A 23518-nucleotide genomic window follows, 5' to 3' on the forward strand; every position below is an offset into this window, starting at 1 on the left:
GGACTGGCCTTCAAGTCACAGTCTTCCTGCCTTAGCTTTTGATTATAATGGGATTGTGCATATGACCAGCATCCCGACCCATTATTGTGTATGATTATTATATGCTAAAGACAGGTGGATAGAGATTTATCACTATTGATTGGGGGGTGTAAGTCAGTGGTAAAACCTTGCTTGGCCTGCCTAGGGTACCAGGTTCAGCATCATAAAAAGCAGAAATTCAGGCCAGGCCATTGTTGTACTTCCTGCCCCACCTAACAACCACGTGGTGGAAGGAGAGAATCAGCTTCCAAAAGTTCTCCCTCCTCACACATGCTCACCATAGGGCACACACATGAACACATGATAAATACATATAAACAGAAATACTTTCTTGACTGCAGACAATCCTGAGCTCTAAACACAGCACTTACACAAAAGTTTGTTTCGTAGAATGACTACTTTCTGTGTTCTGTCATGGAAAGACTGATTTCTCTACCCAAGGTTGGCTCTACTCCCAATTGTCTGAAAAACCTAGTGTTTCTTGATTTCCCCCCTTCTCTTCCTCATCCTGCCTCAGCCCTGCATCCTCTCACCCAGTCCCTGATCTTCTCAGTCTCTATCGCCGCCATCTTGCCTTGCCAACCAGAAGTGGTGGCGTTGGCTTCAGTTCCATCCTTGTTGGTCCTGGCTCTTTTTGTTGCTGCCAGCACTGGCTTTCCGTAGGTCTTGCAGCTGTCACTCCTGGAGAGGCAGAACACATTGCAGCTACTCAGTCTCGATTCTATTTGGAAGAATTGTGACATCCACAAGTATAAGGTTCAGTAAATTACCACCTCCTCTGAGTAACTCAGGAAGTCCTTTCTCTGAAACACCTAGGAAAGGAAGGTTTTGGATTTCAGTCTTTCAGGTTTGGGGTACCTGAGTGGACTTTTCTGGGAAGCATCCTTAGCCCAAAACCCAAAGTGCTCACAAGTCTTCACCTTTTGAGTGTCATGACCATGCTCAAAAGTTTGGATTTGGAATTTTTAGACCAAAGATGTTCAATCATGACAGGACTTAAAAGAGACTTAAAACAATGGAAATGCATTTATCTCACTGTTTTTGCTGGGGTCAGTAGGTGACTTAAAACAGCAAGAACATATTAGCCTAGTGCTTTTGCTGGAGTTGAGGTGTCAGGAGGCCTATGTTCCTCTGAAACCCACAGGCAAAACTGTCCTGGCCTCGTGGTTCCTGTGGCACCGACAGTCTCTGATGGTTCTCAGCTCTGAGCAGCATCCCTGTCACCATGTGGTGCTTTCCCTAGGTATCTGTCATCTAAACATCAAGCCACATTGGATTCTGTCCATCCTGCCCCCATATGGTTATAAAAGAAAGCATTTAGATGAGGCCTTGCATATAACCTCAAAGTGGTAGTCTCTGATCATCATGGTGAGAAGCGGACAGGCATGGTGCTGGAGCAGTAGCTGAGAGCCTTACATCCTAATTCACGGGCAGCAGAGAGAGAGACATTGGGCCTGGTATGGACTTCTGAAACCTCAAAACCCACCCCTAGTGACATACCTTCTTCAACAAGGCCACACCTCCTAATCCTTCCAATCCTTCTCAAACAGTTCCATGTCCTAGTGACTAATCATTCAAATATATGAGCCCATGGGAGACCATTCTCATTCAAACCATAACAGCAAGTATAATTTTAAAGAACATTCTGAAACATGTAAGGAATAGTATTAAAAAAATATTTTGTTGGTTTTTATTTCCCCCAAATCTTCTCATTACACTGATTGTCTATTTTTTAAAAATGATTCCGAAGACAATGCAGCTGATTTGAGAAAAATAAAACACACAAACATCAAACTCACGTATTTTGTAGCTAGAGTGTCTTGACCAGTGAACGAACCACTGGAAGAGGGACTATAACAAAGTCAACAGAAAGCCACAACCAGCTACTGAACAGAACGCCCCAAAAGTAGATTTCTTTGTTGGGCTGAGGTATTTTAAAGCCTTATCTAAAGAAGAAACTGTTGGTCCTTAGGTCAAATTGCAACTCCGATAGTGTATTTAGACCCACTGTAAGGTTGAGGGAGAGTTATGGGAAGCTCTCTGAGCACAGTGGGGTATCTGATGAGGAGGCGTGTCCAGATTGTACCAGAGAGACGTGATGTGTTGGTGTCTAAGAAGGTGATTTTAAGGCATCGTAATATAAAAGGCAGTTTTAAGTTTTTCACTAATTTCTGTTCTGCCAAGAGACCAGTAACTAATGGTTTGTGCCCCTCCCATAACCTGGCATTGTGGAAAAACTGTTCTCAGGATTGATGAATGTGTAATGCATTTTCTCTCTTTCTTTTTCTAGCCAAGGACCATTGTCATCCATTAGAGCGGTGATCAAGAGATGTAAGTCTGTTTTCTTCCACTCTATGTCTTCCTATGTGGTAGAGTTATAAACAGTGGTGTAGGTTCCCGGCAAGCAATTGTAGACAATGGGTCCGCAAAGGCCCCAGCAACTGTAGCTTCTCTTTAGAGGTAATAAGGCATTTTTGGCAGCTAGTTTTTCAGCTGCCGTAGGTTGATAAGCCAGAACCTCACTTTTCCCTCATTGCATCAAGTAATTTAATCAAGTAATCAACAAAATCTGGAGCTGGGCACAGTGGTACATGCCTATCGTCCTGGCACTTAGGAGGTGGAAATCGGAGGATCCAGAGTTCACAGTCATCCTTGGCCACGTGAGGAATTTGAGGCCAGCCTGAGCCACATGAGACTCTGTCTCAAAACACAAAACTGAAAATTTAATCTGGTAATGCATATCTATGAGCAGACCAAATTTTGTGTAATAATTTTTCTAAAGTACAAGGTGTCTGTCTGCTGAGTTTAAGAAACATTAAGCCCTGGGCTGGAGAGATGGCTCAGTGGCTAAAAGCACTGGCTGTTCTTCCAGAGGACCTGAGTTCAATTCCTAGTGCCCACACGGGCTGTTCCAGTGAACCCAATGTCCTTTCTGTACTCAAAGGCACTAGGCATTCACATGGCGCTCAGACATACATACAAGCAAAACACCCTACACATAAAACAAAAAATAAAATTAATATCAAACCTGTATCTTCTGATTAATTTGCTCTCTTCATGTATGGGGGGGGGGGTGTCAAGACAGGGTTTCTCTGTGTAGCCCTAGCTGCCCTGGAACTCGCTCTGTAGACCAGGCTGGTCTCGAACTCAGAGTTCTGCCTGCTTCTGCCTCCCAAGTGCTGAGATTAAAGGTGTGTGCCAACACTGCCTGACTTCTTCATAAAAAAAGTTTTTAAATTGTATATATAATTATATATAATGTATATATGTATTCCTATAAAGATAGGCTCATACTTCTATATAAAAATAGAACTGCTGTAAGCAGAATTCTCTCCAAACTTAGCATTTATATTTTGTGTCTTCACCCCTCGGATGGTGTTTTATACTTGCCGTTAGTATAGAATTTTAACATTTTGTAAGGAAAAGGATCTGAAAAGCTCTTTTATTTAAACAGGACATGGGTTACCTGTTACAAGAAAAGTAAAGATGTGATTTTAGATGTTTTATGCAATATCTGAGCCAAGATCGCCACACTAAAAAGAATATAGCCTTTTTTTAGGAATGTAACTTTTAATATACAATATGAGTTTAAGGCATCCACGCGTCATGAAGAACAGTATAGTGAAAATCAATATGGTGGCAGTTCATAAAAATATGTCGTCTATGGTAAAGAGAAGGTCAGTGGTCAAGAGCACTTGCTGTTCTTTCAGAGGTCTGGGGTTTGATCCTTGACACTCACATTGGGAGGGAAAAAAATGAAAGAGACAGGATCTTTTGGTGTCTCTTAAAGCTGTTCCCTTTAAGGGACAGTAATGGAGGAGATACTTGGTCGTCTTTGAATCCTTGCCTGCTGAAAAGGGAGCACGCTGTCCCTGCCTGGCACCTTCCCCTCTCCTTCCCTGGAATGACTTCCCCTTTGTACCTAATCCCCCATAGAGTCCCCAGGATAGAGTTTGCTTAGATTGTGCAAGACTTTTTTTTAAATATTTATTTATTATGTATACAATATTCTGTCTATGTGTATGCCTGCAGGCCAGAAGAGGGCACCAGATCTCATTACAGATGGTTGTGAGCCACCATGTGGTTGCTGGGAATTGAACTCAGGACCTTTGGAAGAGCAGGCAGTGCTCCTAACCTCTGAGCCACCTCTCCAGCCCCCGACTGTGCAAGACTTAAAGGGAGGGCAGAACAAACCAACAGAGTGGCCAGAGAAGTGGAAAAAACCAGGAGACAGCTGCCCGTGACCTAAAGGATGGACATAGTACAGTGGAGCCTCGAGCCAAGTAAAAGGTGGACAAGGACGGGCTATTCTGTCCTTGGGATGTCGGTGGAGACAGCAGTGACCGTAGAATATCTGAACCGTGAATGGGATGAAGCTTGGGAGTAATGAGGAGAGAGGGCTGGTGTTTGAGAAGTCAGCAGTCATGTAGAGAGAGCCTGTTTGTAGTCTGCTGAGGGTGAGAAAGTTTGGGGGTATTTGTGTCTGGTGGGGAAGCAGTCACTGGGGGCCAACTGGGGAGTCAGAGAAGGTGAAGGCAGCACAGCGGCCCTCGCAGAGGGAGGAGATGGAGCAATGGGAAACTGAGCTAGATTTGGGGTCCCAATGACCCATTTGTCTTTAATTCCCGCGTGTCACTTATATCGTGACAGCTACACAAGAGTCTGCATTTGTCCTGTCGCTAGACAAGAAGGCCAGATAGATGCACTGTTCTCATTCCTATAAACAAAGTGAGGAGTTGTTACCATCGCCACTCCCATCCCCCCTTTTGTCTATTTAAGAAAATTTGTAGGACTGGAGAGACGGCTCAGGGGTTAAGAGAACCGGGTGCTCTTCCAGAAACCCTGAGGTTAATTTCCAGAACTCGCGTGGCCGCTCACAACATCTGTGACTCTAGTCCTCCTAGGGGACCTTTTCTGGCCTCTGTGGGCACCAGGCATGCACGGAGTACACAGACATACATGTAGGCAAACATCCATATACAATATTCATAGTGACTGTTGGTGAGGGCTGGGAATCCAACCTGGGTCCTCTAGAGGAGCAACTCATGCTCTCACCCATTTCCCCAGCCACTAATTTAACAAGAAAAAAATTTAAAGGAAAAGTTGTAATTTTTTTATGTTAGCAGTTAATTAGGATGTATGTTTTACTAGCCCAGAATCTACCATCTAACCCTGACAGCCTTTGTTGCCTTTTTAATGCAGTATTCCACAGCTTTTCAAATTCTTTAATATTGATTCTAGTTTCAGTCTATGGTGGGTCTTTGTATATTCATTCTTGTGAGTCCTAAATATTCTTTAAAGTTTTTTAAATAGGTGCTAATTGGATATATATGACCTTTGATTACTTTTTTGCTGTTCATTTGCTTTGGTTTTTTAAAGACAGGATTTTGTTATATAGCTCAGACTGGCCTGGAATTCATTATGTGCCCAGGCTGGCCTTGAGTTTATGGTGATTCTCTTGCTTTCCAAGTGCTGATATTATAGGCCCTTTCATTAACTTTTTGAGACAAAAGTATCTGTAGAATTCAAATTTAGCTGGCACTGTTTCCGTACCATGAATTGGGAACTGTCCCACACTTAGAAGCAGGGCTGTCAGCAGATGAGCTAAACCTGTTTTATGAAGGGAAACTGAAAGCGGGGAGGTAAGTAGCTCACAAGGTAGAACCGGGATGTGGAACACAGAGTTGGCCACTCTGGATGACCCTAATGTCACATGCATCTGCTCACACCCTGCCCAAAATAATGTCGCTGCTGGGTTTATGATTGTGACTTTTACCAATAGGGTGTTCTATAACAGGGACATCTATAACCGAAAACCCTTCTATGTATTTGTTTCCTCTGATCATTTAATAGATAATTTAAAATAATTTAGGACCAAGACTAACCTAGTACCAAAGGAGACCAGCAATATGGAGAAACGAGCTTCTCTGAACCTTGTCCACAGTCACAGCCATGACCTCAGGTGGCTGACTTGCCTGTGCATCTCTCTGCCTATGGCTTAAGGAGGATCAAAGATGGTCTTTCCAGCCTTATGATCACACTAAAACAGAGGGTTCTGTATTGGTGGTAACACTACAAATCCACTCTCAACTTCTGACCGTATGAAACTATACATGGTTCATCAACTTTTCTTCTCCACTTAAGTGTGCAAAATGGGGGAGAACGTGGAGAAATTCCCCACAAGTGGTTCTTTAGAATGGGCTCCTTGAGAACAGAGGCAATACCTCTTAGTTCAAAGCAACGTGGCAGGTGGTCTTGCTGCTGAGATCCTCATAGAGCATAGGCACTGGCTCGCCCTCTCGCTCCCTTTCCTCTTCTGTAACCCCTTCTTTTTCTCCCTTAGCATTCATGAATAGTACGGAGCACAATGCCCCGTGGAAGAGGTACGTTTATGCCGATGAGACTTAAGTCTTGGGGAAAGTGTGCCGTATCTGCTGATTCTGTCTTCAGTGGTGATGGTGGGGACTTGACTGAAACAAGGAAACCTTAACAATCAGACGTCTCACCCAGAGCTCTGACCTCCTCTTCCCTTCTGGTAGATAAACGTCCTTCAGGGTGGCCCAGCCTTGATCCAAATGCAACTGTCCGTGGCACCAGGTGATGCCATGAGCACGTTCCAAGCTGAGACCCATACCTGGGTTTTACGCTTCATATGTTGGGGGTTTCATCTATGCAGCCCAGGGTAGGTTCAGCTGTTCCAGCTCTCAGTGTAGCCCAAATTTCATTCCTTCATTCACCGGTGTCACCTTCAGCTCTGGCAGCCATGCTCTGAAGAAAGTTGGAAGACAAAGGAGAGATGCATGCTTCCAGTCTTCCCACATCAGAGGCACCGGGAGAGTAATGGAGAGGCAGGTGGTGAAAGCTGCCGCTTGAGTACGAATGCCCTTGTGTGCAAGTCCTTATGGTAGAGTAGTTGAGATGCCACCCACCGAAGGGATCTTTGAAAATAGAGATAATGCTCTGTTATATCAAAATGGATCTCCAAATGTGACCTATTTGCCACATTGTCCCGTTGAATTGATTTCCTTTATAAATAAAATTCAGGAAAAAATTTAAGCCATGAAGCTTTTATTTGGGCCTGGCGAGGTGAGTCAACAGAGTCTCACCATGTAGCATGGACCAGCCTGGAACTCATTGTATAGACCAGGCTAGCCCTGGACTCACAGAGATCTACCTGTGTCTGCCTCAGCACCCCAGTGCTAAAGACATGTGCTATCATACCTGGCTGCCTTGGAGAGGTTTGAGTTTGAGACTTGAACGAGAAGTCATTGCTTCACACACAAAAATGTGTGTTATAAATAGGACCATGAAAGAAGTGTTTTGGGTACCTTTGTTTTTATTATTATTTCTTAATCAATAGAACTACTATAAAGGTCAAAAAAGTTAGAAAACAGATCTTAAGAATGTGTTACTTCTATACTTTTTACAATAGGAATTTAAACTATTTTAAAAGGACAGTCCTGTGGATAAAATTTAAAAATCCCTTTCCATTGTTACTTCATGTCATAATCTCAATGCCCCACCCTGCAGTCTCTCTCCAATAACTTTCCTCTGCTCATTCTTCACATGGTGATTTTTCAAAATGACATAATATTTTAGATGCTATTTGAAATCTATTATTTTCTTCTGCAATACAAATATATGATTATAATTAACTGTGCCATATCCAAAGATCATTTTGATTTATTTTTCTTAGAGCTATTAATGGTAATCACCTTCTATATGTGTCCTTGTAAGCTAACGTATTTCTAATTGTGTACTCTACAGAAATGGATTCTTTACTGAATGCACTAATATGGTGCTACACTAGCTTTTCTTTTCTCTCCTAGCTTCTCGGACCTGTATTCAGAGTGAACTTCATCGGGATAGGAGGTATGGTTACATTTATAGTGGAGGGGATATTCTGATCATGTAAATTAAAGTATCTCATAATTGGCAGATTATTTCACCTTCGTAAACAGTGTTATTCTGAGCTCTGCCTCAGCAACACATCTCTGAATCAATCTCTAAGTTTGAGAAATGAAGGTTTTGCTTTAGAGAAGTAACACGGGCCTTAAAAGCTTCTTCTCTCTTTGCTGGATTCAATTTTAAATTAATTATTAAGCAACTATTCGATGTAAATGTTATTATACTGACTTAGAGAAATAATCTGTTCTTTATAAGTACTAATAGATGTTGCCTAGACATAGAAATGGAGGACAGGGTAGAAAATGGGTCAGAAGGGTAACAGAAAAGGCTAGATGGGTATATAGATGGATACATGGTAGAGAGGTAAATAGAAAGAGAAGAAAAGAATGGATGGATAGATAGATAGGTAGGTAGGTAGGTAGGTAGGTAGGTAGATAGATGATAGGTAGGTAGATAGATAGATAGATGATAAGTAGGTAGGTAGATAGATAGATAGATAGACTATAGGTAGTAGGTAGGTAGATAGATAGGTAGATAGATAGATAGATAGATGATAGGTAGATAGATAGATAGATAGATAGATAGATAGATAAATAGATAGATGATAGGTAGATAGATAGATAGATAGATGATAGGTAGATAGATAGATAATAGATAGATGATAGATAGATAGATGATAGGTAGATAGATAGATAGATAGATAGATAGATAGATAGATAGATAGATAGATAGATGATAGGTAGATAGATAGATAGATAGATAGATAGATGATAGGTAGGTAGATAGATGAATGAATGGAGAGCAGATAGACAAATACAAGGATGGACAGGTAGATAAATGAATGGGTAAATTTTTATGAGTCAACATCCCTGCTTGATGTGGGATTCCCCTCTGTATGCTGTGAATATCATTGGTTAATAAAGGAACTGCTTTGGGCCTATAGCCAAGCTATAGGGGAACAGAGCTTGGTGGGGAAAACTAAACTGAATGCTGGGAGAAAAAAGGGCAGAGTCAAGAGAAGCCATGTAGCCCCTCCAGAGCCAGACAGAACTTTACCTGGTAAGCCACAGCCACATGGCGATACACAGATTACTAGAAATGGGTTAAATTAAAATGTAAGAGCTAGCTGATAAAAAGCTAGAGCTAATGGGCCAAGCAGTGATTTAAATAATATGGTTTCTGTGTGGCTATTTCAGGGCTAAGCGGCCAGAACTAACTAGCGGCCTCCTTCCTACAAATTGGCGCCCAATGCTTTCAACTTTTTCAAAATACAGTAAAGAATAGTGAAGAACGAGGATTATTTTGGTCAGTGCAATAAGAAGGCATTTTTCCTCAGTGACCCGGGCTGGTCTAGAACTCTTTATGTAGCCCTGGAAAGTCTTGGACTTGCTGCAACCCCAGCCTCAGCCTTCTGAGAGTTAGGATTACAGGCCTGAGACACTTATCCCAGCAGAAGGACTTCAGACTGAGACAGAGCCAAGTTCAAAACCTGAGTTCAGTATTTTCCTATCATATGACTTTAGACAAGCTACTGTACCTCCTTAGCTTCCATGTCTCTCTCTGTAAAATGCTGGCCATGCCCATCTGGTCAGTTGTCATGGGGATTAATGTATATGTGTAGTGTTCAACATTAACAGGTAACTCTTAGTTAGAAAAGGGGTTCTAGGGAATTTGGTTCAAACTTAACCATACTTCATAAGCTAGCAAGAGAGTGTGTATATGTGCACAGTTTTTTTTTTTTTTTTTTTTTTTTTTTTTTTTTTTTTTGGTTTTTCGAGACAGGGTTTCTCTGTGGCTTTGGAGCCTGTCCTGGAACTAGCTCTGTAGACCAGGCTGGTCTCGAACTCACAGAGATCCGCCTACCTCTGCCTCCCGAGTGCTGGGATTAAAGGCGTGCGCCACCATCGCCCGGCATGTGCACAGTTTTGATAACATATTTTCTGTTTCCATGGAGTGCTAGAGAGGACAAAATAAATATCATTATTCCTGTTTATTAGATAAGAAACTGAAGTTCAGAGACGTTGGCTGGCCTTCCCAGGGTCACATAGTTGGAGTTTGCTAGAAAAGCACGTTGAAAATAAAGCATATACCAGACTCAGAAGCCAAGCATAGTGGTCACCTCTTTAATCCCAGCACTCAAGAGGCTGAGACAGGAGGATCTGAGTTGGAGGCTAGCCTGGTGTACATAGTGAGTTCCGGGACAGCAGAGCTACACAATGAGACCTTGCCTTCAAAAAAATAAATAAATGAAAGCAAATAAACAAAACTATAGACCAAGAGTAGTAAAGGAAGGTTCTCCTGAGTCACCACAACACAAATATTCCAGATAAATCATCAAGTCATGTACAGAATTGACTAGGGGTATGTGTATATAATGCCAGGTTCTCATGGTAAACATGTGAATTTAAAACGCTTAAAGGTAACCGAGTTGAGGCAGAGATAGCGTGAGAACAATGGTATTCATCACATGGGAGTTTGCACTCTGTATATACTTTATCATCAGAGGAACCCAAACAAGTCCACTACTAATATGTTCTTCTACTGTGTGCCACACTTTGTTCCGCTAGCCAACAGCAGAGCTGTGGAATCAAACTGAAAGGCCTGAATTAGCCCTGTCCACTATCAACTAAAGCAGGGCTAAATGCACTAGGCATAATTAGATTCTTGGAGGATGATGGTCATCCACTCTCTTGAAGCCTGCCTGGCTATACTATGCAGCCACCAGGACCAGAAAGACCATTCTGAGACCTCTGATAGATTTGGATGCCTTTTTATGGAAAGTGATTGCCACCCTGAGTCTCTGATGATGGTAGCTTGTTTCCTACTGAGAACCTCACTGGGGCTCCATCTTCCAGGCGCCCAGAGATCACCATTGTGGCGGCAGAGCCCCTGAGGCCGGCCTCGTGGTTCCCAGGAGCTCCACCACCGGGACTGGGATTTCCCTCCACCCCCGTAGCAGGCCCTTGGAGACCCAATGACTTGGTTCCTGCTGAGGTTCGTAGACACCGCTTTGTGTTTTCTTTTTCAAATTAAACTCAAAGGTTCTGACAATGAGACTTGAAGCACCTTGCCTGTTGCCCATAGATGCAGGCAATTTTCGTTCTTTGCTTTCCAGCTCCCGCCCTCCTATGAGCAAGTGATAAAAGAAATCAACCAAGTTCAGGTGAACACTACCAATAACAATAATGCCGCTGCCACGCCAAGGAGAACAATTACTTCTGCAACTCAGACCGACTTTCCAGAAGAAATAGACAGCGATCTGCCTCAAAGTAATGCAAGTAATTGGTCTTGCCTAATCAGGCGGCCTCCAGGCTTTAAAATAATTCACAAGTCGTACATAATTTAGTGAGCCCTGCTTCCTAGGTTCCATGACCACCGTATGCTTTCTTAATTTGGATATGCAGCAATTGCTATAATTGATCTTTCCCGAGCACTGCAACCCCAATCTCTGGCCCATATCTCAAAAAATAGCCTCTTTAACTCACATTACTGTGGGTTCCCTCTCTTCCCAAGGAGAAAGAGTTTACATTTAGCGAGTTGAGCTAAGTGTAAGATGCTGAGGGAGACTGTTCTCTGGGCTTCTTCAGGGTCTTTTATTAGGGAGAGAGTGGGGAGAGTGACTTGCCTTGGGAAGCAAAGCATTGAAGTTGTTGGGATTTTGACAACCAGATAGAAATGGTTCCTGTGATGTCTGATGAGAACTCGGAATCTAATGGTGCTTTAATTTACACAATGATTGTGTTATATAAACCAAAGCACTCCTGTAAGTGGTTTTGCAATGACTTTTTCTTTCTGTCTTTCTCTTTTTCTTTTTTTGCTTTCAAATGATAGCATGGTAACTTTGCTTTGTTCCTTTGGTCCTGTCAGCCCTACAGGCGCCTCTCAAGCCTCTTCAGGCTTCTCCGGCAGCCCCAGCTGGTAATCCCCCACCAAGTGTGGCGCCTTTAATAGTCTTTGATGTTTCTGAAGAGCAAAATTGCCCTGAAAACCCCAGTGCTACAAGATGTCCAGTGCCAAGACCAAGATCAAAGAGCAACCTCAGACCAGTAGCTAGAGATAGTAACGGCGAAGAGAAAGGGATCCAGAGAAGCCCTGCGGGCCCAAGAGAAAGCTGGCTGCTGGACAATACCTGCAGCTTAGATAGTCAGGCCGTGATGAACATGATGAACACAGAACAAAGCCAAAATATTGTTTCCAGGATCAAAGCCTTTGAGGGTCAGACAAATACAGACATCTCGGAACTGCCCAAGAAACCAGAGATTATCCCTCGCACGGTTCCCCCGAAACCTGCTGTTTCCTCGGGGAAACCCTCGGTGGCGCCCAAGCCTGCTGCTAACAGGGTTTCTGGACAGTGGGACTCTTGGACGGGAAACAGGCTGAAGGTGGCTGCCAGAGAAGGGCTCACCCCATCCTCATCGCCACAAGAAGCCGGGAGCATCCCAGTAACCAAACCTGAATTGCCAAAGAAACCAACTCCTGGCCTTACGCTCAGTGTGAACCATGAGATTCCGGGAGGAAGGCCCGTGGCCGAGCACCCTGATGCGGGGAAGAAAATCCCAACTCCTGCTCCCCGGCCTTTGCTGCCGAAGAAATCTGCCACCCCAGATGTCCCAGCTTACCCTTCGGTTCCACCAAAACTGGTTTCGGTTCCTCCCCGCCTCTCAGTAGCATCCCAAGCCAAAGCGTTCAGGTCACCGGGAGAAGGGCCTCCAGCCAACCCTCCAGTCCCAGCTCCACAGAGCAAGGCCCTGGGGGACATTGACCTCATCAGCTTTGACGATGATGTTTTGCCCACCTCAGGGAGCCCAGCAGAAGAACACCTCGGTTCTGAGCCGGTTCTAGGTGAGTTAAACTCTGGAGTAGAGGGGAACCCGAACTCATGAGTGGTGTCTACAGTGCGTGTCACTGTTTTGGTTTTGGGTACTTACCCATGCATGGGGTCGGGGGTGGTGTGTGTTCCAAGATAATATAACAGAAATAAGAGGCATGAAGTGAGTACTTCAGGACACAGAGGGAAAGGAGAACCTGAGGTGGGAGGTGAGAGTGATGGAGAGATGCTAGAACACACGGATTTTTAGTATATGGGCCAGAGGTGAGCAGACCGGGGCTGGGGATCAGTTTGTTGTGGGACTGACTTCCCTTATGAGCGGTTTGAAGGTCAGGCCTTACATTGAACGCATCTGGGGACTTAGCAGTTGGAGAATGAGATGGAAGTTTCTCACAGAGGGAGACTCAGGTGGTGACCCCACAAGGGTCCTCGCTGAGAGCCAAAAGGCCTGCCCGAGGAAGGTTCCTGCAAGAGTGATTGCCAACACCCACTCCAGAGACTTTCCCATGCCCCTCACAGTGCGTCTTGACAATGCAAATTTCTGTAAATAAAACTCAACAATTGTCAGCGTGCAGCCAAGATCAGGATAATTAAATTTCCCGACGGCCAAGAGAATGTTTTCTTTCCTCATGCTGTTCAGATAGCAAAGCTTCTCTCTCCATGAAGTAAAGCTTATCTTCCAACTGTCAAACTAAGCTGCTCCGCAGATCACTGATAAAATTCCCTCTACTAATGTTTGCTTATTTGGATGAAATTTGTGGGGATATAAACTTAATAGTATTTTCCAGAGTTTAACTGTTATCTTATAAATATTAAGCATGCCTCAGAATGGTATAGAACATACTATTTCAAAGCCAAAGTCTGGCCAACAGGATAGCTAGATATCAGCACAGCACTTGGGAGACTAAGTTAGGAAGGTCACAAGTTCAAGGACAACCTGGGCTACACCTGAGACTTATCTCAGACAAACAAAAAAAATCTTGTACACCGTGTACGTGATAGCGGATATATTTGTTAAATATTTAATGCATACAACTAGCTTTGGCAAATAAAGCAAAAAGATATGCCTCATGTACATCAAAAAGCAGAGGGCAAACATTAGACCGTACTGAGTGTTCTGATGGTCATAACACAGTGATGAATACTATTCTTATTTAATGCATACAACTCAAACATAATTTGATTTAATACAGAAACAGCAGGGCATCATTGGCCTCACTTTGCAGATAAAGTAAACAGACCGAGAGACTTTCAGTGTCTCTTGTCATAAAACTGTATTCCCTGCCAAGTCTCGTGCGTGCGTGCGTGTGTATGTGTGTGCGTGTGTGCGCGCGCCTGTGTGTCCACTGAGATTTGTGTATGACTGGGGGTCAAACCCGAGGCTTCATTCATTGTGCTGCCCACTGATCTGCATCCCCAGCGGTCTTTTTTCTGCCTTGTTTATTTTTCACATGACATTAGCTACCCAACATTTTGAGGACTCTCTCAGCCAAGCAAAACCTCAGAGACTTTTTAATGTGGTTGCCAATATCGTTTTCTTATCCAAACCTTTTGATGTTACAAGGGTCAGAGAAGGGCAGAGATGGGGAAACAATGCAAACCAAACATACGTTGCCTTTTTAGCACCTACTAGGTACTATGGGATGGAAACCTGGTTAAAACGCTGGAATTTCTTCTGTATCATTAAGACATCTTCAGACAGGAAGCTGAACAGCAGACATTCAGCGTGGCTATAGTTCCATGGCTCAGCACCTTGATTTCTGCCACTTCATTGCACAACATTTAATTATGAGGGCCGTCTTTTGGCAAAACATATAATTTATATGCCTCATCTGACTCTAACCACTGCTCTTGACTATGAAGTCATAGGGAGTCCACTGTTTCTCTTGTAAACCTACCCCCTCTATTTCTCACCTCCCCTGGTGACAGCCTTCCCTAGAGAGACAGAAGCCATCCCTGAGTCTTCTCACTGCGTCACACAGTATCTAACTATTTGGACTTGGAGTAGAGCAGGCTCTCACACGATTGCTGTGTGACTTTTAGCATTTCCCTTACCCTCAAAGGACCTCTGTTTCTTCATACATAAAATACCATAGTAATACCCCTTGCCAGGCAGGGGTGGCACACACCTTTAATCCCAACACTCAGGAGGCAGAGACAGGTGGATCTCTGTGAGTTCAAGGCCAGCCTGGTCTATAAGAGCTAGTTCCAGGACAGGCACCAAAGCTACAGAGAAACCCTGTTTCGAAGAAGAAAAAAAATACCCTATCATGGAGGATGTTCCCGGAGCTTACATGGTTGTGTAGGAGAGCCCTGCCACTACCGTAGCCTGGGTGTAATGATTCCTTTCTGCTGTCACATCTGTTACGCCGCTGTCACCTGCTGACCTTACCTTGTGGCCCATCCTCAGAGCGGCCTCCTCACTTCCATCCCTGTCTGATGCCCCACTTCCAGCCTTTGTGCCGAGATCACGGCGGCTTTCTTCTAAACCGAGCTCGCTCAAGCTTTTCATCGCCGTCTGAACTGTGGCTGCCTGAGGGAATGTTCCAGAGTGCACACTGGCCTTGTGGCCCCCATACTTGTTCCCCTCCAGAGGTCTTTGGGGTCACCTCAGCCCCTCAGTACTGATGAATTTTTCGTTTGGTTTTTGACTGGGGATTCTGTGAGGCTTTGCTGTTATTTCGGTGGCATTGTCATTATAAGTGAAGGTTTGTGACCTCTCTGAACCCTTGCCTAGTTGGTCCAGGCATCAGCCAGAAACTGGGGGAGGAACACAGAAGAAAACTCAGAAATATGTCTTTGTTCCTCTTTGTCTTCCCTCAAATATAATGAAAAACTAATAAAAGTGTTCATAAAATCAAGTTGCCATATTAATCTCAAGAAATAGAGATCAGAAAATACCTGACACTATGGAAACATTGTAAAGATTAGAAAAATTATTAAAGGAAAACTCATAAAACAGACAATTTAATACTGGATTCATTTCTTAGGTAGAATGCCTTCCAGGTTAATGTAATAAAGCCAAGAAGTATTAGCGATTCCACTTCACACCCTTACAAATCATACCCAGTTGTCAAAAAAAATAAAAAAAGGTAGAATATTTCTACTGTCAACTCCATTATACAGACCAGAATAATAGTTTAGCAGCCGAGCTCTGCTATTAACAAAGCTCCAGGGAGAGAAATGACAGAACAGCAAGCCAGAGATGGGGAAACTAATTGCATTGACAAGCATAGTACTACAGACAGGTAATGGCCAGAAGACAACTTTATCGTCAGTGTCTATGAAGGCCAGGCATGGACGAGGGGGGCCTGCTTGTTTGGCGGCACGTGTAGAATAATTGGTGTTGATATGAGGGACTGGAAGGAAGACAGAAGGAACACAGCAAGTGAAAACAGAAAAGATGCCATTGGACGGTACATTTGTCTTGGGGTGCGTGAGCAGCCTCTGATAGAGTTATCGCCACGACGTTGTGAACCTCTGGTAGGTCACAGGATCCTGAGAACCTGAAGCCGACTGGGACTTTTTTATCTCCTTTCCAAAGGTGTCCATTAGCTCGTGCACAAACAGTTTGAGGTGCAACATTCAGCATGTCCTGACCATTCCTGGGCTCCAGATTAAGAACTTGTTCTAAAGAACACGTGTGTCTGTTACTGTTCTATTTCTGTGACCCAACACTATGACCAAGGCAAGCGCGTAGAAGAAAGAGTTTATTTGGGTCTTATGGTTTTGGAGGGTTAGGGTTCATGACCGTCGTAGGTAGAGTTTTCCATCTAGACCGCCAGTCAGCTCTGTTCCACCAGCTGCTCCCCAAATAATTACACACAGATGTACTAATTATAAATGCTTGACTGATAGCTTAGGCGTGTTACTAACTAGCTCTTACAACCTAAATTAACCCATATTTCTTATCTACCCTCTGCTACATAGCCATTCCTTCTTTGAGCACGGCATGTTTATCTTGCTTCTCTCTGCATCTCCTTGAGACTCCCCAGACTCTGCCTTTCTTCCCAGCGTCCTCCTAATCTGACTCTCCCACCCAATCTCTTCCTGCCCAGCTATAGGCCAGTCATCTCTGATTATTACCCAATGAGAGTAATACATATTTACAGAGTACAAAGATAGTTCTATGATAGACTGTCACAGCAGTCAGGCGGCCTGGTGCTGGAGCAGTAGCTGAGAGCTATGGTTTCTTATTATTGTTTATTGGTATTGTTACCTTGGAAAACAATGAGATTTTAGTTCTGTTGTTTTGGGGGGTTTTTTTTTTGTTTTTTTGTCTTGAGCGAGGGTTTCTCTGTGTAGCCCTGGCTGTCCTGGATCTAGCTCTGTAGACCACGTTGGCCTCGAATTCAGAGAGCCACCTGCCTCTGCCTCCTGGGTGCTGGGATTAAAGACGCAAACACCACCATGCCTGGCTACAAAGCATTAAGATTTATTGACAACATCTCTTTAGATTAATAGTCCAATTCAACCTATTGTTTCCTTATCCCTAATATCTCCACCTTCAAAACTGCTTCCAAACCATTGGGGAGAAAAGTAATTAATTTTTCTTTTTTTTTTCTTTAAAAAAAAGGCTTTTTCTTACAGTATATATTTTTTTTTTTTTTTTTTTTTTTTTTTTTTTTTTTTTTGGTTTTTCGAGACAGGGTTTCTCTGTGGTTTTGGAGCCTGTCCTGGAACTAGCTCTGTAGACCAGGCTGGTCTCGAACTCACAGAGATCCGCCTGCCACTGCCTCCCAAGTGCTGGGATTAAAGGCGTGCGCCACCACCGCCAGGCTACAGTATATTTTTTTAAATGTTTGCCATCAATTTTTTTTCAATCATAAAATGAAAGTATTTTGAAGTTAACTCAGGTTTCCCCAGTTGATATTCGGGTTGTTTCCCTGTATTTTGCTTTCGTTTCACTTCTTTTAAAAACAATCCTCTAATATTTACTCCCATAAATTTTACTTCCAGTGTTTTTGTTTCTGAAGTAAATTTGTAAAACTGAGGCCTAGGACCAAAGTTCACAAACTTGGGATCTTTGAAAAGATGCCAGTGATGTGGCCTCCTTCCAGGCTGTGCCTGCAGCACCCAAACACAAAGGGACGTGCCACGCTTGCTTTGTATGTTGCCCACGTTCAGGGGAAAAAAGTAAGCTTCAGCAATTGGGGGTGTGCCTCATTTGGAGGGAGCTTGCCTGGCGTGCATAGGGCCCCGGTTCCACCATCATCGAGATAAAAGCCAGGCCTTCGGTCCTCCTCTTCTTTGATTGGTCAGCTCTGGTTGTGGTCTGTCGGATGGAGCCCAGCCCGGCACAACATGCCAGTGACCGCATGACTCAAAGCACAGCTGGAACCCATCACCACACCATTCCTGCAGTCTGCAGTGGTGGGACACTGGTGTACACCAAGGCACACATAGCAGAGTCATAACGTGTGGCCAAGCCAGTTACTTAAGCGCAGCTCAGAAGAGAGGAGGCTGAGAGTTCTTTGCATATGAACTGTAGCATAGCTTCTTGTGTTTCCAGCCTTCATCCTAGGACAATGTGGCTGGCCCTTTGACAGGATTGTTGAGATCTGCCCTCTGCGGAGTGCGGGATTTGAGGCAGGGTTTCCTGAAGCTAGCCTCTCCAGCAAGCTGGATTCGGGTCTTCCTGTGCCCGCCTCTCCACAGCACCTATTGACCCCCCTTTCTCTGTCCACCACTCACCCTGTGCTCGTGCTGTGCACACACCCACCTGCTCTGGATTGTGAAACCTATAAGTAGTATATAGGCCCGGACTCCAGTTTCAGGCATTTCACGGTCAATACTTTCTTCTCCCTCCAAACTCACCCAGCGATCATCGCTTGTCAAAAACTATACCAATAACCAACAGATTAGAAATGCCAGAAACATCAGCTATAGCAGAAATACCACATGAAGGGTTGATTACACAGAACATTATCAGCCTTGATCCTTTTCTTAACTCTTTGCAAGTAGAAAACAGAGGCCTGGGCTGGAGGGATGGCTCAGAGGTCAAGAGCACTGGCTGTTCTTCCAGGGGTCCTGAGTTCAATTCCCAGCAAGCTCACAACAGATCTGGTGCCCTCTTCTGGCATGCAAGCATACATGCAGACAGAACATTGTTTACATAATAAATAAATAAAGATTTATTAAGAGAGAAAGAGGAAAGAAAGAGAGAGAAAAAAAACAGGCCTGGGAGATTCTGAAAAATGGTCTGTAGTAGCTGAGGTTTGGGGTAAGAATTGAGGATGTTGGAAGGCATGGTCAAGCTTCTGCAGCTTGTAGAGGGTGGGAGAGGCTGGTAGTTCTAGGTTCCAGAAGACCAAGGAAACAGCATAGCGCAGTGGCCGGGGAAGAAGTGACGAAGAGAAAGGGGAGATGCTATAGATCTTGTCATTTTATTTTTGCTCTTCTATTTATTTTCAGGTCTCCCATCTTTTTAAAACTATTTTTATGATGGTGTGTGTGTGTGTATGCCTGTGTATGTGTCTGTGTTTGTCTGTGTGTTGTGTGTCTGTGTATGTGTGTTATGTATGTCTGTGTGTTGTATGTGTGTGTGTTGTGTGTGTGTTATGTAATGTCTGCATGTTGTGCATGTCTGTGTGTTGTGTGTGTGTGTTTGTGTTATGTAATGTCTGCATGTTGTGCATGTCTGTGTGTTGTGTGTGTGTGTTTGTGTTATGTAATGTCTGCATGTTGTGCATGTCTGTGTGTGTGTTGTGTGTGTGTGTTATGTAATGTCTGCATGTTGTACATGTCTGTGTGTGTGTTATGTAATGTCTGCATGTTGTGCATGTCTGTGTGTTGTGTGTGTGTTATGTAATGTCTGCATGTTGTACATGTCTGTGTTGTGTGTGTTTGTGTTATGTAATGTCTGCATGTTGTGCATGTCTGTGTGTGTGTTGTGTGTGTGTTATGTAATGTCTGCATGTTGTGCATGTCTGCGTGTTGTGTGTGTGTTATGTAATGTCTGCATGTTGTACATGTCTGTGTGTGTGTGTTATGTAATGTCTGCATGTTGTACATGTCTGTGTGTGTGTTATGTAATGTCTGCATGTTGTACATGTCTGTGTGTGTGTGTGTTATGTAATGTCTGCATGTTGTACATGTCTGTGTGTGTGTTATGTAATGTCTGCATGTTGTACGTGTCTGTGTTGTGTGTGTGTGTTATGTAATGTCTGCATGTTGTACATGTCTGTGTGTGTGTGTTATGTAATGTCTGCATGTTGTACATGTCTGTGTGTGTGTTATGTAATGTCTGCATGTTGTACATGTCTGTGTTGTGTGTGTGTGTTATGTAATGTCTGCATGTTGTACATGTCTGTGTTGTGTGTGTGTGTGTTTGTGTTTGTCTCTCACTGAACCTGGCGCTCCCCTTTTCTGCTGTCCTGACTTGCAGGCCAACCCTAGGGATCCTCTTGCCTCTGCTTCCTCAGGGCACCAAGCTTTTTCTATGAAGTCTAGGGGTCAAACCAGGTTCTCATGTTTGCATGGCAAACCTTTTACCAACCAACCATCTCCCAAGCCTTGGGTTTCCGGTCTTTCAAAAACTTTTTTAGGAGCTGGGGAGATTGTGGGTATGAGTGGGTATGAGTGCTTGCACAAACATGACTGCCCAAATTTGGGTCCCCAGCATCCACATAAAGTCCAAGTATGGGCGGGTGCATCTGCAACCCCAGCTCAAAGTGGGGCAAAGATAGAGAGACCACTGGAGCTCACTGGCCAGTCAGCCCAACCACAAAGCAGCAAGCTTCAGGGTCAGTTAAATAGGCTGGCTCAATAGGGACAAGAAAGACAGAGCGGGACACCGGCATCCTCTTCCGGCCTCTGTGCACCTGTGCGCATGCGTGTGAACCAGCAAACACACATACGCACACACCTATGCATACCCACACCTATGGGGGGGGTGTGCATCCATGCATACGTATGCACCACAGTGTGCCTGGTTCTCATGGAGACCAGGAGAGGCAGTGGATCCCCTAGAACTGGAGCTACAGGCCTGGTGTGGGTGCTAGGGACTGAACTTGGGTCCTCTGCAAGAGCAGCAAGTACTCTTAGCTGCTGAACCATCGCTCCAGACCCACATACAAACATTTTTCTAGACACATTTCTAAAATAATGAAAAGAGCATTTACATTAAAGTTCATTTCTTTCCGTTTAAAAAATGGGTTTATAGTTGTGTTTTGATTTAAAATACCCTAGGCATATCTGGTTCACTTAAAATAAATTAATGAAGATGGAGAAATGTTAAATCATATATCTTTGCCCCAAAGTTAAACATTTGAAGGATGATGTTTTATTTCTGGAATAAGAGGCCCTTATTACTTCCACATTATGGAAGTATGCCCTCACTAAGTTAAATCTAACACAGCTGGGCCCCTTCCTGCGTCAGGTCACACGCGGAGGAGGAGGAGGAGGCCACTGGTGAGCACAGGGACGGGAGGGGAAGAGCCCTTCTGGGACCCCGGGGGTGTTGCTGTCTAGAAAGACTGCTTGTTGCAGTTACCCCTCATTTGCAGGCAGACATTTATGAAATGATTGCGCTCCCCTGAAAGCTAGCTTCTACATAATTCAGGATTGTCCTGGATCTCTCTCATCAGAGAGGAAGAAAAGCTGTATGAATTATTTACAGGGTACTAAATTATTTCCTTTTATGAGCTCCAACTTTGTTTTTGTCTCTGCAAACTGAGATTTTGTTTATCCATGAATAGTTTTCCCTGGGGCATGAAAAATATGACTCTTAAATTATGAATGAGGCTTTTTTGTTTGAGTCCGTGTTAACTAAAACATGCAAAAATAAACTATGTTTTTCATTAGATCCCTTTCAGCTCCCCACGAAAACAGAACCGGCAAAAGAAAGAGCCTCCGCACCAGCGCCCACCAGGAAGCCTACTGTCATTCGAATCCCAGCCAAACCAGAAAAATGTAAGCTCCTCTCTGTCTTTCTAACTTACTCCTCCAAGAACTGAGGAGAAATCTGGATTAACTTATCAATGTCTGCTTTTGACATTATATATAACCTGCTGTTTGTCACTCGTGGACCCAGACATCCCGGAGCAAGGCGTTCTCTCCCAGTTCTTTGGAGAATTCTCACTGTCAGTTAGTAATCTGTTTTTTCTCCAAGGTTGATTTTAGACAAAGAGAATAGGAGACTGTAGCTCTGAGAACAATCACAGTATTCCATATCGTCCGTGCCTCTGGTAAAGCAATGGAACTAATAGCAAATGAAATTCTCTATGTCTATCATGGGTATATTGTTCCAGTCAGCTCAATCTTCATATGGCAGTGTGTGAATTATGCAAAGAACTATACCCAAAAGCTTTAGAAAATTACAACAATTGTGCTTCTTAGGATGACTAAATTACAAAATAAATATCTTAAGATTGGTTTAACGCTAGATTTTTTTTGTGTGTGCTTCCTTAGTTGATTTTTTTTTAAATCACACAGTCAATGAAGTTTTGTATCAGTTTTGATAGTACTTCAAAAATAAATTTGATGTTTAGGATTGGGGTTGTGACTCTTTTGGTAGAATGCTTGATTAGCACGCTGGAAGCCCTGGGTTCAGTTTTCCTGAAAGTCTGTAAAACTGGAAGAGAGGGTGCACCCCTGTGATCCTAGCACTCAGGAGGTGGAGGCAAGAAAATCAGGAGTTCAAAGTCATCTTTGGCTACACAAAGAAATAAAGGAGGGAGGGAGGGAAAACGAAAAGGAAAAAGAAAAGAGAAGAAAAAAGAAAATTGTGGGTTTTAGAGCAGTCACTAAGCTATGATTTCATTCCTGCCTGCGGTGCTTTCTCGTGGCCCCTAGGAGGCGCCATTGCCTTCATCTGAAGGGAGGTTCTGCTGATTCCGCCTGACAGTCACGCCGGGTACGATGTCCAGGGCTGGAGTACAGGAGAGTGTACAGGAGCATACACTTGAATTTAGGGGACTGGCTTTTCTCTAAAATACTACGGAGAAGCATCGTATTGGTTTTGGCCTCTTGGTGGTTTTGTTATTAACCAATAGCGCTCAGCCAGTAGCAAGAAATAGAACTGAGTTGCTGTGAAAAATGAGGAGAAAGTCAAGGCTCTGAAATTCCAGCAGGTCGTGCTTCTTTGAAGGTTATACCGTAGTGTTGATTAAAGAAATGGTGGTGTAATCGCCTTTGATAGTGTGATACAGTCAGAAATGCGCAAAACCATAGCTCATTGGGTTATTCACCTGTTTATTATTACCTTATATTATGAATTTAACAGGCGTAGTAAAATATAAAGATCACGAATATTATCGGAACCTCATGTGGGTTTTGAGTTGACCCTTTTGTGTTTTTGTTTGTTTGTTTTTGACTTGCTAAGACTGGAATCCAGCCCTCTCTCAAGGTTTACACTGAACTCTATTCTAGTCTCCAATGCCAGGTGCCCCCAAGTCAATGAATTATTAGGACTCCTCACAGGAACTCAGTGTTCAGGGTTATAACTTATTACTGCAAAAGTAAACAAGACAGAATCCACCCAGGGGAAAGGCAAATGGGGTACGGTGTGACAGAAACCAGAGATAAGCTTCCAGGAATCTTCACACCACACAGGGCTTCCTCCCGGCTCCCTACAACGAGTTAAGACAACCCACAATATAGTGTTAAATAGGGCAGCTTCCTGCGCTGCCTTGCACACTCTTTTAACTAAGGCTAGTTACATAGCCACCGTTAGGAACTAGTGGATTCTGGAATCCCAGCTGTCTGGAAGGAAAGGAAGTGTTCATGTCAGCCAGTCTTGTG

The 23518-nt window shown here is 43.7% G+C and overlaps 1 protein-coding gene across 11 annotated transcripts in view; it reads left to right on the plus strand.

The window, feature by feature from the left end:
- Sh3d19 (SH3 domain containing 19) overlaps positions 1-23518 on the plus strand; it is a 139686-nt gene that overhangs the window by 88674 nt on the left and 27494 nt on the right. For 3 of the 11 annotated variants that reach the window (XM_075950440.1, XM_075950432.1, XM_075950441.1), the window contains exons 3-8: positions 2330-2370; positions 7869-7911; positions 10803-10941; positions 11063-11225; positions 11815-12789; positions 21581-21688. In XM_075950440.1, coding sequence (XP_075806555.1) covers positions 2330-2370; positions 7869-7911; positions 10803-10941; positions 11063-11225; positions 11815-12789; positions 21581-21688 — 1469 coding nt within the window. Of the gene's footprint in view, positions 1-2329; positions 2371-4289; positions 4330-6382; positions 6423-7868; positions 7912-10802; positions 10942-11062; positions 11226-11814; positions 12790-21580; positions 21689-23518 lie in introns of those variants that run through there. The other 8 variants (XM_075950431.1, XM_075950433.1, XM_075950442.1 and 5 more) reach the window with 4 other exon arrangements.

The sequence above is a fragment of the Microtus pennsylvanicus genome, chromosome 16 (genome assembly GCF_037038515.1).
Source record: "Microtus pennsylvanicus isolate mMicPen1 chromosome 16, mMicPen1.hap1, whole genome shotgun sequence".
In the NCBI taxonomy this organism is placed as follows: Eukaryota; Metazoa; Chordata; class Mammalia; order Rodentia; family Cricetidae; genus Microtus; species Microtus pennsylvanicus.